Here is a 15,690-nt window from a genome sequence, read left to right on the forward strand (position 1 = left end):
AAAAGCCAGTTGTGTTAAACAGACCAATGCTTCCAACTTTTGACCACAGCCCAGACACTGTCAGTCAGCTGATGGACTTGATGTGCTCTCCAACCCCACAGATCTCCTTATGCCAGGATCCCATGTGAACGGCACCCCACTGCCGTGGTGCATTCCAAGGTGCCAGCAGACAAACTACCTCTGCGATCCTGGGGTCTCCACAACAGTGAGGTCAGCAATGCATTGCAACACGTCATGTGACAGAAACGGGCGTTGCAAAAGAGGAAAGTGCAACTTGGCTGGAGAAGGGGCAGGATGTGGAGGTGCTGAGAGATGGGGGTGGAGGGAGCAAGACTGCTCTGGTGCAACACAGCAACCGCAAAAACACAAGTATTTGCTCAAAACCACAGTTGCGAAAGGGTCAGAGTTCCACAACTCCAAAGCCCAAGGAAAACAAAGGAATTTGAAACGCCAAATAAACACCACCGTCGTGCACACCTCTTCACCTCCCACAAGTCATTCTGAATCCAAGGGGGCAACATTTGCACTGCCCTGATTTTCGCACAAATCTCCCTGGCAACAGCTTAATGCTCTCTCTCCCCCAAGCCTTGTTCCTGAAGTAGCCGAAGAGAGGGAGGGAAGAGGCAACCGACCACTGAACAGGGACACAGTAAGCAAAGACACTCACCTGCTTGTGCATTTCAATGTTCAAGCCGTAAGACATTTCATAGTACTGAAAAAGAGAAAAAAATGGGGAAGGGGGGGAGAGATCTTCATTAATCATGCAATAAATGTTTGGAAGCATCCGGAATATGGTACCCAGTATCTCAAAGCGAAGGCGGAGGAGAAAAGAAAGGTTTGCTCTCGCTTTGCAGGAGCCCAAGAAACGGCTGCAGCCGCAGAGTGTCCGCCCTGCCTGACATATCTTTAACAAGATGACAATGCTTTGACACGCCTGCCTCTTCTCCGAAAGCTGCTTAGGAGAGCTCTAGCCGTGAACTGCGTGCTCTCTGTCTCCTGGATGAAAGACAACCCACACAGGCTCTGGGGAGACAACTTGAGCTATTTCTGCGCTGCGCTCAACATCACAGCTCAAGGGTGTAGCACACCACACATGCAGAAAGGCGCTTATTTGATAAGCAGCACCTGTCATTAAGGGATTTCAAAAAGCGGGATTGAGAAAACCCGCTACCTTTGACCAGGAAAGCCTACATCCAAAAGGGCTCTGCCGGGATCCAAGTGTCCTACATTGATGAACACGATGTTTTTAATTGTTAATTAAAGGTTGTGCTGCATAGCAGCTGGGGATGGTGCAACGCACGAGGAATTCACTGCATTGCTTTAGACATGCCCTCTCACCCACACCCTGACACACAGACAATTTGACATAATACCACTCAACTCCCTTCTCAGATTGTTGTGAGGTTTACAATTCATTGAGTTTCTTGCATTTATACACCTTTTCCTCCAAAGAGCTCAAGGTTCTCCCTCTCAACAAACAACCCTGCAAGGTAGGTTAGCCTGAGAGGCCCATGACTGACTTCAGAGCTGAGCAAGGAGCTGAACCCAGTTTCCCAGGTCCTATTCCAACACTCTAACCACTACACCACAGTAGCTCTCAAGCCCTTTCAACACTCCAGGGACTGGCTGCATGCATGCTAAGCCGGTGGCATGTATATCTGCATGTTATATGCACAAAGGAGGGAGAACCAATTGCACTCTGTGCTATGTGCAACTGAGAAGAGCACAGCCAATTCGGACTTCTCCAGATGTGTTAGTCCTCCGCACAGCCAGTGGAGAAGGGTGATGGGAGCTGCTGCCCACCTGGCACACCTCCCCAGGAGCAAAATCCAGTGAACATTGTGGGTCTTATTTCTGAGTATAACCACCTACAAGCTGCATTTGTTGCAGGGTGGCCACAATCTATCATTTGATGTGCGCCGGCCACAGGAGGAAAGGGGGGCATTTTGGAGGCCGCAGACACACCAGAAGTGGTCAACCTGTTTCAGGACTGTACCACTTTCCTCGGGGGGTGGGGTGGGGTTGTCTCACAGGCTTCAACATCCTCCAAATATGAAACCAGCAAGTGAAAGAGAAACTGAATCTAGACCCCTTTGCCCGGGTGTCCGACATACAAGAATGTCTGCTGCTCTTTTAAAATGTGCAGGCTACACCACCTCAGTGAACCCAACTGAGAAAATGAGATGCCCTTGATCCAAGTCCCCTGCAGCCTTGCATTACAAACCCAGGGTTTTTTTGGGCAGAAGGGGGGCAAGACCTCATTTGGGCGTCTGGTGTGCTCATGAGGCTCCCAATGAGGTCAGACCCAAGCATGCCTGGAAGGAGTAACATGGCGAATAGTCAGACTCAACTCAACTATTCTGCCATATAGCCAGCAAGAGCCAATCCATCACATTTACCGCAAAAAAGGACCCTTTAAATGCCTTTGAGCTGCATACGGCCGATCAGTTTCTGACAGCCATTCCCCAATACCTGGTTCTGCCAGGGCTATTAACCTCTGGCATTCCCAGAGCTGCCACAACCACAGGGATTATTAGCAACTGCGAGGACCACTTCCTGGGAAAGGCTTTCCTGTAGCAAAAGCAACAACTGACCACACACCGCAGCGATTAGGCATTTACACAGCTACGGGGACTCAAATCCCACTGGGGAGGCTGCACTGGCTACAGCTGGGCTGAGTTAACGGAGGGACTCATGTGGAGCTGAATCAAGGCACTTCCTGGGGTTGCGGGTTTTTTTCAGGGAGTTTTCTGCGGCAAAGAAGCAAAAGCCCAGGTCGGGCACCCACCACACCACCAAGGGCTTATAAACACTGCGGTTGTTCACATACGTCCACAGGGAGCCAACAGCTATTATTTTTCAGATATGGAAAAAACTGTCATATTAGCAGCATATTCCATAGAAGAGCAAAAAGCGCTCAGGACTGCCTAAGAAAATCCTAAGGACATGGGCCATTTAGCCAGGTGTGTTAAAGTGCTTCCCTGAAAGCAGAAGGGCACACAAAGGTGGACAGGTAGAAAAGGGTTTGTGGAGCGGAATGGGATGGGAACCTCATATGAGACCCCATGAGTTCCGAAAGAAGCCTTCCACCCAATGTTTTGGGTTACAACTCCAAGTGACCCAGCCTGGGTGGGAGAAGTCCGGTTTTCCCCAGGCAAACAGTCTCTCTTACCATCACGTAGTGGCGCTGCATCTCTGTCTTTTCATTCGCAAGCTTGTCGTACTCTACTTTAAGACTAGAAAAGAAAAAGAGAGAGGGTACCCTTCACAACTCAGAAGTCCCAGAAATACTCAAGTTGTTAACAAGACGGGCAGGGTGGGGTGAGGGGAGAGTCAAGGAAAGAGTACCTGAAAGTCACACCTTTTCACCCAGAAACCCTTCCTTCCCCATTAACTCTGCAGACATGCAAACTATGAAAAAGGATGCACTCTGTATATGCTCCAAGGCACTTGATCCTTCACAGAGCAGATTCAAAACAGAGTCACAAGACTACAAGTGAGTGAAGTACAGCTCTTGTGAGACAAGAGACTTACTAGATTTTTTTTTTTTTTTTAATGAACAAAGTGTCACTGGAAATTCACCAGAGCCTGAATTATATACACTGCCAATGAGTGGCATTTGTTCGTTTATTTACTGGAGATTGTGATAAAGTATTTTAAATTGGAGGTACCCTCAGTGAAAAGGCAGCCTTTTTCTGACAGAAGAGTTGCAAAAAACATCTGAAAAAATAGGCTTGATTTTTTATGCCTAACCCTCAGAGCTTCAATTACAAAACCTGAAAAGGGACCTGTCTTGAACCTCTTAATGATGTCAGCAAATTAAAAGCCTGAGAGTTGATATTGAGGTGGAAATGTAGGGGAGAATTAGCACGAAAATTTGGGATCTTCTTAGCAAATCCTCCCAAAAATGCCTAGAAGCTGTGCAGATTAAAACTCTCAGCTCTGAAATAACATGCCCAATTTACTTTTGGTGTTAAACACACAGCCTCTGACTGTGTGCCAGCAGGCTTTCTATGGAAGCCTGCTTGGGACTGCCTCTTATCTGAGAGTAAATCCCCCTAAAATAAATGGGACTGACTCCTAAGAAAACCTAGATGGGATTGGGCTGCAAGTAAGGAACCTTAAGAGTGCTTGATGGAACCACTTGGGGTGTTCCTTGCAATCAAAACAGCTTAGCAAGCAATGGGGAAGAGGAACACATCTGAAGGCAAGGGGGTTGTTTTCTTCAGCTAAACAACTACTAACTAGCAAAGACAACGTGCAGGAAATAAATGAATGTTCTTAGCAGACAGGGCTGCAAAACTCCTTTCTGGAAACTCCCCCAAATGTTCTTAAAGAAAGTGAAAGGGGGGGAGTGAGCCCCAAGTTGACAGAGAGTGGAGAACAATAAGCAGCCTGGATGTCAGCCAGCTTTGTGGTTTCTAAGACACTCCGGAACGCCTGCTCTTTTAACCCTTCAGCGTCTGTCAGGATTAATAAGCCTTTCACCTTTGCAAGGTGGGAGGAAGGAGCCGGAGAAAGGTTACCTGTGGTACTGAGCCTGCAGGAACTGGAACTCGTCCTTAATCCTGTCGCAGGATTCGGCAACGGTGAATTTGAAGCCTGGCTGGCCAGGCTGGTGGGGTGCCTGGAATGGGGAGAAGACAGCCCCCCACCAGGTTTATCAGTAAGTCCTCTGGGGCAGTAAGCCCATCATCAACACACACACCCCAGCTGTAGACACCCAAAATGCCTGCCACAGGACTGGGGGAGAAGTGCAAGTTACACGCTAATCTCCCCCAAATCCTTGCCCCCCAAAAAGCCTACATAAAAAGAAGTTGATAAAAATCTAGTCTTATGACACCTGGCTCCGCCTACAGCTCCCCCAGTTAAAAGGGGGTGCTGAACAATTAAGCAAAAATATAAACAAGGGCCCCCCACAATTTTTTAAAAGCAGCAAGTTCTCTGTGACGCCACTAGCAGGGGGCTCGGTGCCCCCGTTCCTTCCCCACCCCCAGCCCCACACATGCACGCGGGCTTGCTGGAGGGAAAAGTGAAGAGGGAGGGGGGAGTGCCTGGAAATGTATGGGGGGATGGGGGAAAAGAGCACCACGACAAACCCCCCCCCCCAAACGGGCGAGTTCCCAAGCGGGCCCCAAGGGGCGCTGCTCCGTTTACACGCGGCTCAAGCCCCCAGGGCCGCGATCCGGATCAAAGGCCACGGGAAGGCCGAGCAGGGCGCCTCCCTCCCCCCCTCGACTCCGCCACCTACTCACCGGGTGCCTCCCTTGGGGATACATGGCCGGCCCCGCGATCGGAGCGACGGTCCCTCCGGAGCCTGGACAAAGGAGGCGAGCGCGGGCGCTTCAGCAGCCGCCGCCGCCACGACCGGGAGCCTGACGCGCCTCCTCCTCGTCCTCCGAGCGCAGCAGCAGCAGCAGCGACGACGACGGCCGGGCTTCCCCCGGGTGGGCAGCGGCGATGGCGGGCGAGGGGGAGCCGCCGCCCCTTCCGGGCATCCTACCCCCCTCCCCGGGCTCGGAAAGGCTCCCCCGCCGCCGCTCGAGGAAGAAGGCAAGAGACGATCGCCTCCCTCGAACCACGGCACCCCTCCGTTGGTATTACACCCAAGCGCGCGCGTTCACATGCACAATCCGCAGCTACTCCGAAGCCGGCGGACGGCTGGGCTTTCCTTTTTGTTAGCAGATCCACCAGAAAAAGCTCCCTCGGGCAGAGCAGGAGACGAGACAAACGCCGCGGAGTGTTGGAAGGGGGGGGGCGATACTTCCTTGCAAATCCGCCCGGCTGCTCTTTCCCTGGCCGCCGGGGCTGCAACGATTTCCTCCTCGGTCGCTCGCAGGGAGACAAGAAAACCACACGAGGAAGAAAAACAAAGCCCGGATTGTTGTTGTTTTTCGGTGGTGGTGGGGGGGGGACTCTCTCTCCTTCGCAGTAACTCCACCGAGATCCTATCCCCGCGCACGCGGAGCCGAGTCAGGCGGGCTCCGTCCCTTGTTCTCCTTCCCACGGTCCTCCCCGTCGCAAGAAAGCGCAGCCGGATCCAGACGGGGTCGCCGCGGTCATGGAGGCGAAGAGAGCGGGGAGGGGGGGAGAGGGGGGAGGGGAGGTCGCTTCTTCAAAGGAGGCAAATCCTCAAAGGCTTGTAGCGACGGCCCCCACCCCGAACAAGCCGCGAGCAAACGTCGTTCGGCACAACCCCCCCCCTCCCTCCCCACTTCTCCAATCCGGCCTTGCAATGCCACCCACAGAAGGCGAGGCTCCTGCTGCTGCCGCCGCCGCCGCTGCAACACGAGAACTCCGCGTCGCGCTCCAAATAGGGGGAGGACCGAGAAAGGCGAAGCAGCAGCAGCAAACGCCGAGCAGAGAAGAAAGGAAGAAATGAATTGAAGGGCTGAGCGAGCTCTGCGCCAATCACAGCGCGGGGATCCCACGTGGGGGCCGCAGCCACTCGCCGCGTGATTGGTCGGCGCCCGGGTCGAGTGCGGGAGGGGCCGGGGAGAGGAGGAGGGGGTTGGAGGGAGGGAACCTCTCGGTGCCACCTGGCGTCCGAACCGGGGAAAGGGAGGCGAAGCGGAGCAGCGGACCCTCCCCCGATCTACCCCCACCCCCAACGCCGGGCCGCTTCCTTCCTTCCTTCCTCGCTGCAGCCCCCCTCCCCAGCAAGTCTGCCCCCCTCCCTTTTCCTTTTTTTCCCACGGCTCCTGCCCAGGCGTGGGGGGGGGGGGGCTTCTCCTTCTCTGCCCGGGGATCATTTGGTTGCGGTTTGGGCTGATGATATAATCCGACGTGAAATGCCACCGCGCCCGGTGGGGGGGGGGGAGGCCGCTTCTGATGAGTTAGGAAGTTGTGTATGTTTGTCTGTACACTTCCGGGGGCGGGCGGGGAAGGTGAGGAGGGAATAGCAACAAGAGAAGCGCCCCGCCCGCCCATCCAGGTTTTGGAGTGGGGGGCACAACGTGTTAGGCGGAGGAGAGACCATCTAATGCGAGAGCCAAGGTGGAATAATAATAATAATAATAATAATAATAATAATAATAATAATAATAATAATAATAATAATAATAATTTATTTATTATTTATACCCCGCCCATCTGGCTGGGTTTCCCCAGCCACTCTGGGCGGCTTCCAACAAAACACTAAAACTCAATAACCTATTAAACATTAAAAGCTTCCCTAAACAGGGCTGCCTTCAGATGTCAGATGGCATAGCGATATAAGGGTATCGGACTACGAACCGGGAGAGACCAGGATTCGTATCCCCTCCACTGGGCCATGCAGCTCACTGGGCGACCCTTGGGCCAGTCATAGGCTCTCCAGCCTAACCTACCTCACAGGGTTGTTGTGAGAATTGAACGAGGATGGGGGAAAGAAAGTCATACGCCACCTTGGAAGGGTATACAAAGTAATAACACAAGAACTGCTGCTGCCGCTGCCGCTGCCGTCCTCATCCGTTCGTTAAGACTTTGTAGTGCTGCCAGATCTTGTTGCTGTTTTAGTAACAATGCTTTTAGGACAGGAGTCCAGTTCTTCCTCCCGCCCCAGCAGTACAGAGAGCAGAATTGTCTTCCCACGTTTTGGGTGCAGATAAGTATTGCAGCGGGATGGTCAGTTCTCACCGAAGGCCCTTGGCAACCTGGGTGTTGTTTTTAATTTATCAGATTTTCCTAGGAAGGGGACAATCCGGATTATAGCGGGGGAGGAGGGGAATAGATACCAGCTCATCCCACAATAGCCACCTGTCTGGTAAACACCCTTTGATCTCTGAATCAGCAAACCTAACCTTCTGAATGGCGGAGGGCCTGTAGGCCCATTTCCCTCCAGAATCTAAAATGCCTTTGGAACTCCCTGCGGGTGTATCTAAACACCGACTGCGCTTCAGAAGCTTTTTCAAACGGGCTTTGCCTGGAATCCCTCCTGGTTGGGATGGGAAAGGGTTTTGATGCAGCTGGCCAAGGATGTTTTATCACCTTTAACTTGGGAAGGATTTGAAGGTTTTCGCTTTCCTCTTCTTGATTTTTCTATCCTGTTTTATTATTGTTAACTGTCTTGGACGGGCAGGCGGCCTAGAAATATTTCAACTCAACATTTTCAGCAGAATAACTCCACCCCTAAGCGATATTGTTTGGTTGTGTGCAGTCAAGTGACCACTTTTCTAGGGAAATTGAAGGCATTTCAAATAAAATAAAAATTGAAGAAAAAAGACTGGAAGATGACCTCATGATACAATTTTACAGAATCATAACATTGTAGAGTTGGAAGGGGATTCCCAAGGGTAATCCAGACCAACTCCCTGCAATATACAGATACAATTTTTGTAGACTGTAATTCAAAGCGTTTGGACAGAACGGAAACTGAGGCTGGGTGGCCCGGCCCTCCACGAGGCAGAGGGGCGAGCAAGGTCTTGCACCCAATCGCTGTCTCCCAGGCCCGAGGCGACCCTTCCGTCGAGGCGAGGGGTAAGCGCCCCCCCCCCACGAGGCAAGCGCGGTCCGGACAACAATCGCGGTGCTTGTTTCCGCAGCCCGTGTGAACGCGAGAGCGCTTTTCCCTCCTAATCTCATTAGATCTGCAAAGCAGCCCCAATTAGAAGCTATAAAACAAACAAAATCGCTTTTGTCATTTTAATGTTTTCACTTCGGAAGATTTAGGGCCGATAAAACGGTTGGCAGGGCTGCAAAGGGAGAGGGGGAGCAGTCAGGCGGTGGGAGAATTCCTGGGGGGCGCTGGGCCCGCCCCTCCCCTGCCTTTGATGTGCCCACCAGTAGGACAGGGGGGGGGAGGGGTGTCTTGTGCTTTATGCGAACACGACCCCCCCCCACTGCGCTACCTGTTATTCGCTCCCTTTTCTTCTGAAAGTCTGAGAGGCTTTGATGGAGGCCCCCCCCAATGGGGGGGGGAGGAAAGTAATTTCATTAAAGTCACACACTCGGCTGCACCGATTTGCAACAAAGCACCGCAAAGGCAGGCCCCGGAAGGGCCAGAAAGAAGCGTCGGCCTGTTGCTTGCGCCGGGCCGCCCCCTTTCCGGATCCGGCGCAGCAGCTGCGCGTGATCCCCAGAAAGCGGGGGAGACGATAGTGGTGGTAGCTGCGCAGAAACAGAGTTGTTTCAGATGAACCCCTCTTGGCACGATCGTCCCGCGTCATCCCTAGCCGGGGCTCACAATGCTCTTTACGTGCCCCGGGATACCAATGAGGCGGAGGACTTGAAACGTGGACCTTTCAGGGGATTCTAAGCCACTTTTCCTCCGCAGTAGCAAGTATGGGCCAAATGACAGGTTGCAATCCTAAAGTTGCGCGCCTAGATGTGTCTTGATACAATGACGGCGATTCAAAGGCAGCACTGATTTAAGCCTCCCAAACCTCGAACCTGCTTTGCACAGCGCCTAACACAAGAGTGCCTCTGGCGGTGCGCAGAGTGCCTTTCCCAAAGCCAGGATGCCAGGCTCTCTGGGGGGCTGAGCCCAGCTCTTCCTGGACCCCGAGGGTTGCCGACGCAGGGCACAGAGCACAGTCCAGCGGGCCTCCGGGAAGCGGGGCCGGGGGCCGTTCCCACGCCGCGGAGTTCAGCTGGAGCTCCGACAGCGAGACAAAGGGGAGTATTTGCATGCTAACGAAGCGGTTGCGGGGCCTCCGTTGGCCCTGGCTCTTGCCGGAGCATTTGCAAATTGCTGCTGCTTTTGTCGAGCATTTGCAAATGGCAATTGCTGCTGGTGCTGAAGGGGGCCCGCCTTGCCTTTGCCGTCCCCTCCTCAAGCCCAGGCCCGGCCCAGACGGCTCCCAGCTGCGGAGGAACAGAGGCAGTAATTAATTGAAGGAGAAACCCAGGCCAAGCTCCCGCCCGCCCCTCCCGGGCAGCGCCCATTAAGCACAAAATGGCTCCCCTCGCCTGACGTCACGAGGAAGGAGAGAGAGGGAGAGAGAGTGAGTGGCGCGAGCCCCGCCCCTCCTCGTCTTCCTTGTCCCACGTGGGGCGCGGTCGTGTAAAGAAAGGGGGCGGGGAAAGCAAACCACACGCGCGGGAGGGAGACGGGGAAGCGGCGCCCGGCCAATGGGAGGAGAGAGAGCCCTCCGCCGGCTCCTCATTGGCCTGGGCGCCTCGCCGCTGCCACTCCAAGCCGGGAGACCTGTCCGTCAAAGGCACGTGGGGCGGCCGGAGCCCGAGCGCTGACAAATAGGTTGCCTTCCCGAGACTGGCGCTCGCGGATCCTGCTTGGAAAGGGCCGCTTAATTAGCTCTGAATGGCTTCTCCTTCCAGCTCAAACAATCTGTCACTACCATGTGGTAAAAAGGGAGCCGTGCATTTAAAAAAAAAGAGAGAGAGAGAGAGAATGAGAAACGAAAAAGGGGAGGAGGAGGGGCTAAATATCAATTTGATTTTATGCATCAAAGGGAGAAGCTTCTATTTAAATAATAATAATAATGAAGGGGCCGTTTCTCTCGTTTGCCGCGAGGAAGTGAAATGTGTGTGTGCATTTAAAGGAATTTGAGGAAAGGGGGAGTTAATAGGCCACGTCCACTCTCCCCCTTTGCTAAATTGACCCCCCGTTTTAAAACGGGGACTCAAATCAGAATTGCAGGAAGGGGGGTCTCTGCTTGCTTTGAAGTTGGACATCGCGGGGAAGGGAGATGAGAGTATGGAGGGACTCCCCCGCCCCCGCAAGCTTTCTCTCCCTCCCCGGGCAAAACAAAAAAACAAAAGCCTCCGAAGCCCCCCTCCCCCCCGCAGCTCATTAATCGCCCGCGTCTTCAGGCCCCCGCCCCTCCATCCGACCCGGGGACGTTGCCTTCTCCTCCGCGCCTCTAATTGGATCCGTTCCTGTTGCAGCCGAGTGGGCGCTCCAGGGTCGCAGGCCGCCTCCCCTCCCCCACCCCGCCTAAGCAGCCGGCCAGCCGCCTCGCGATTGGAGGCCTGCTGGAGCGCCGGGGAGCCGGTCCCACGTGGGACACAAGGCAGGCGAGGCTGGCACCGCACCGCGCAACAACCGCCCTCCACCCTGAGCGCGGTGGCGGCCAGGGAACTCCGGAATGGAATCCAGGAGGGAGACGAGGAGCTGGATCAAGTGGGGTCAAGTCCCTGAAGCTGGCCTCGTTTTCTGCATGGTTATCGTTGCGATTAATTTATTGATTAGGGCGATTTTCCCAGGAGATAATTTTAAAAGTTTTAAAGCATAAAATACATTTAAAAGAGGACAGTGTGGTGGAGTGGGTAGAGACTCAGGGCCATCAAGCTCATGGGTGACCTTGGGGACCAGTCACTGCCTTTCTCCGCCTGTCCTACCTCACACGTTGCTGTGAATATAATACAGAGGATGATGTATGTCACGAGCTCCTTGGAGGAAAGACGGGATGTGAAGTGTAGCAAATAAATAAAATAAACCCTAACAAGAAGACAGGGACACGGGTGGTGCTGTGGGTTAAACCACAGAGCCTAGGACTTGCTGATCAGAAGGTCGGCGGTTCGAATCCCTGCGATGGGGTGAGCTCCTGTCGCTAGGTCCCTGCTCCTGCCAACCTAGCAGTTCGAAAGCATGTCAAAGTGCAAGTACTGTATTTTTTGCTCTATAATACTCACTTTTTCCCTCCTAAAAAGTAAGGGGAAATGTGTGTGCGTCTTATAGAGTGAATGCAGGCTGCGCAGCTATCCCAGAAGCCAGAACAGCAAAAGGGATTGCTGCTTTCACTGCACAGCGATCCCTCTTGCTGTTCTGGCTTCTGAGATTCAGAATATTTTTTTTCTTGTTTTCCTCCTCCAAAAACTAGGTGCATCTTGTGGTCTGGTGAGTCTTATAGAGCGAAAAATACGGTACATAAATAGGTACCACTCCGGCGGGAAGGTAAAGGGTGTTTCCGTGCGCTGCTCTGGTTCGCCAGAAGCGGCTTAGTCATGCTGGCCACATGACCCGGAAGCTGTATGCCGGCTCCCTCAGCCAATAAAGCGAGATGAGCACCGCAATCCCAGAGTCGGCCACGACTGGACCTAATGGTCAGGGGTCCCTTTACCTTTAACAAGAAGATAATGGTGGTAAAGACTCATTTCTCCAGGTGGGAAAGCCTGCCAGAACAAAAATGTATTCAATGTTAAAAATAAATAAAAATGCCATTTGTATCTAGTGATGGCCAGAGAGAGAGAGAGAGAGAGAGAGAGAGAGAGAAACCACATCCTAAAATGGGAAACACCAAAGAGTTACAGTATCAGGAGCAGCTCTGAGAGTTAACAACTGTGGTCGAATAAAGGTGTTAGTCCTCAAGGTTCCACAAGACTCCTTGTTGGTTTCTCTGCAAAGGGCCAGCAGGGCTACTGCCCAGGGCCCCACCCACTTCAACTCCTTTCACCCCCATCTCCTAAAGACAAAATGTTGCTGGACTGCAATGCTCTTCAGCACTCCAGTGTTGGGGGACTATGGGAGTTGGGGGTTTAGCTCCAGGTTCTCCATGTCTGAACTGCAGAAATATGGGGAAAGGAAGAAATATGGTTCCTGAGAACAGAACATAAGAAAAGCCTGCTGGACAAGCCAATGGTGGGAAACCAGCAAGCAAGATCTGAGCACAAGAGCACTCTGCCCTCCTGTGGTTTCCAGAACCATTTACTTCTTCAGACTATGGAGGCAGAGGAGAGCCATGATGGCTGGTAGTCATCGGTAGCCCTCTCCTCCATTAATTTGTCTGATGTTAGTGGCCCTCTCTGCCTCCCGTGGGAGCAAGTTCCACACTTTAAATATGGGGTGCGTGGAAAAGTACTTTCTTCACAGCTGTACAGCACAATCCCCTGCATTGTTACTCAGAAGTAAGGTAAAGGTAAAGGGACCCCTGACCATTACGTCAAGTCGTGACCGACTCTGGGGTTGCGGCACTCATCTCGCTTTATTGGCCGAGAGAGCCGGCGTACAGCTTCCGGGTCATGTGGCCAGCATGACTAAGCCGCTTCTGGCGAACCAGAGCAGTGCACAGAAACGCCATTTACCTTCCTGCCAGAGTGGTACCTATTTATCTACTTGCACTTTGACATTCTTTCGAACTGCTAGGTTGGCAGGAGCAGGGCAACAGGAGCTCACCCCATCACCGGGATTCGAACCGCCGACCTTCTGATCAGCAAGTCCTAGGCTCTGTGGTTTAACCCACAGCGCCACCTGCATCCCTATTACTCAGAAGTAAGTCCATGTAATGCACCACACACACCCTGGAAGTTTTTACGATGAGAGAGAGAGGAATTATTCAGCCCAACATGAGTTAATTGCTATTTTCTGTAGCATTCAGAAGGTCATCCATCCACCATTGCCCAATATTCCTGGATTCCTAAACTTTTTGGTCACGGACTGGAAAAGCAGTCAAAGGAATTCCAGAGTCAGCAGAGTGGCTGGGGCAACCCAGTCAAATGGGTGGGGTGCAAATAATAAAATTATTTTAAAAGTAATTGTTGTGGGGGATGAATGTAGCTCAGCGGTAGAGCATCTGCTTTGCATGCAGAAGGTCTCAAGTTCAGGAAGGGTTGGGAGGGGCCCCTCCTGCAGCGCAGAGGACCTGCTGCAGAGGACAATTCTGAGCTTTGCATGCATGCATCCTGAGTGCAACTGCCAGAATCTCCAGACAAGGCTAGGAATGCCCCTTGGAGGGTGGCTGTTGGTCACTGTCAACATCACTGAGCTCAATGGATTCTTGGTCTGAAAGGGTAAAATGCAGCTTCCTATATTGTGGCATCTTACAAAGGCCTCAGCAGTTTTATTATATGCCCACTTTCATCAGGTGCATGATGTGTAACCCTAAACTGGCAAGCACAACATGTGGAACAGATTTCCTCGCAAGTTGGTGCACTCTACTTCCTTGGAGGTTTCTACACAAAGGTTGGCTGGGATTCCTGCATTGCAGGAGGTGGACCAGATGAACCTCAGAGTCCCTTCCAGTCCTACAATTCTATGTGCATGCGTGCAAAATGTAAATCGCAGAGGGTTGATTTCAGAGAGAACCAAAATGCAAAAAAGAAAGAAAGAAAAAGAACACACCGGTGACAATTATCTTGAAAGCAAAATAGTGACAGCGACCATTTGAGGCAGTGCCGTGGCAGTCGGTGCTACTGGCACCAAGATTGGCAAGCTAATAATGTATGCAGCGTGGTAACACAGACACACAAGGACATTCTCAGTTCAAGCTCCAGGTCTTCCCTCTGGGGTTTCTTTCATTGGTTTGTTTTTAAAATCCAAGAGGTTCTTGCAAGTGGCAGCCGCCCATGTTTACTGACTTCGCCGGCGGGAACCACTTCCTGCTATTGCAAAGCAAACTGGTCACTTGGGCTGGCCTCTGCCTTGCAAAACCTTCCTGGAGGTCCTCCTGCCTTCCTGCCCGGGGCTAATTTGCTGACCAAATGTACTAAGCATGAGGGCCACTTTGCCAGCATTTCCTTCCGAATGCCGTCGGTGGTGCTGTGTGTTGACGTCGTCCCTCTGGAAAGGGGCACGGCATTGCGGCTCCCGGGCATCTCTGCATGGGAAAAGCTGCAGGAACATGTCGATGGCATGGCGATGGATGGGCCTGAGCAGATCCCAGACAGCTGCTGAGGCAAGCCAAGGCACTGCCAAGATCCTTCTTGCCTGCCAGGGGGCATTGCTTATATTTCCAGTGAGTGGAGGGCAGGGCTGTAGCTCAGTGGCAGAACACCTGTGATGCACTCAGAAGGCTCCAGGTTCAGTCCCTGGCATCTCCAGGTAGGGGTGTGAGAAGGTGCCTGCCACTCTCAGTCTGAGTGGACGATACTGAGCTAGATGGAGCAATGGTGCGATTTGGTAAAAGACAGCTTCCTGCTGAAATCAGCCCTCTGTTCAGAACCATAAAGATTTGAACCTTGATTCATTTTTAGCAGAAGGACTTGTAGCCCAGAAGCAGAACCCATGCTTTGCAATTAAAAAGTCCCAGATTTGGTTCCCAGCATAGGGCTGGGAGACACTTCCTGCCTGAAACCCTGGAGATCGGCTGCAAGTCCGTGTAGGCAGTACTGGGATGGATAATCCAATGGTACAAGGCAGCGCCTGATGTTCCTACAAGTGGCGCCTGAATTTGGGAAACTGCACAGCCCCCCCGAAACCTGACCACAACATCTAAACTACTATATCAGTGTCTGCCTCCTCCCAAGGCCTTCCCCCTTCCACCTCCTCAAGATGGGCCGCACTGCCTCTTTCTTCCCATCTGGGTCTGGCTATGGGGTCAGCTGCTTCCCACTTCTCTCCAAAGGCTGGCCAAGCAGGGTCTGAAGCCATGACCAAAGTGGAAAGCAACTTCTATGATCAGCTTCCACAGTAAATGCCGCCCCCCCCCCCAGCACTGTGTGTGTGCGCACACGCTCAGTTATTTTTCAGAGGATTTCCAGCTTTTCCCTAAAAAATTAATCTCATTTGGCTCAAGGCTCCCAGAGGAGGCTGGGTGTTGAAGCAGTGGCCCTTACTGGATGGGCACATCCAGCGGCGTAGCGTGGGTTGTCAGCACCCGGGGCAAGGCAAGTAATTTGCGCCCCTAACCTGCCGCCGCTGCCAGCTTCTTGCTGCCTGGGCTGGGGTATTTACGGTAAGGTAGCCACAGCAGCGGTGGGGGGGTCCGTGTCAGGTGATCTGAGGCGAGTTGCCGCTGGCGCTGCCGCCCAAACGACGCCGCTTGCCCGGAGGAGGAGGAGGGCAGAGAGGCGAGGAAAATGCAACATGGCCCA

General features: G+C 52.8%; 1 protein-coding gene across 8 annotated transcripts in view; it reads right to left on the reverse strand.

Annotated features, from left to right (window-relative positions):
- The window catches only part of TLE3 (TLE family member 3, transcriptional corepressor), a 51,651-nt gene extending 45,292 nt beyond the window's left edge, over positions 1-6,359 (reverse strand). For 6 of the 8 annotated variants that reach the window (XM_081838883.1, XM_081838880.1, XM_081838882.1 and 3 more), the window contains exons 1-4: positions 5,256-6,358; positions 4,527-4,627; positions 3,173-3,236; positions 668-712 (exon numbers count right to left, since the gene is read on the reverse strand). In XM_081838883.1, coding sequence (XP_081695009.1) covers positions 668-712; positions 3,173-3,236; positions 4,527-4,627; positions 5,256-5,279 — 234 coding nt within the window. In that variant the 5' untranslated portion in view covers positions 5,280-6,358. Of the gene's footprint in view, positions 1-667; positions 713-3,172; positions 3,237-4,526; positions 4,628-5,255 lie in introns of all 8 variants that reach the window. The other 2 variants (XM_081838881.1, XM_081838879.1) reach the window with 2 other exon arrangements.
- Between the last annotated feature and the right edge of the window lie 9,331 nt (positions 6,360-15,690).

The sequence above is a fragment of the Podarcis erhardii genome (genome assembly GCF_964252035.2).
Source record: "Podarcis erhardii genome assembly, chromosome: 14".
Classification (NCBI taxonomy): Eukaryota; Metazoa; Chordata; class Lepidosauria; order Squamata; family Lacertidae; genus Podarcis; species Podarcis erhardii.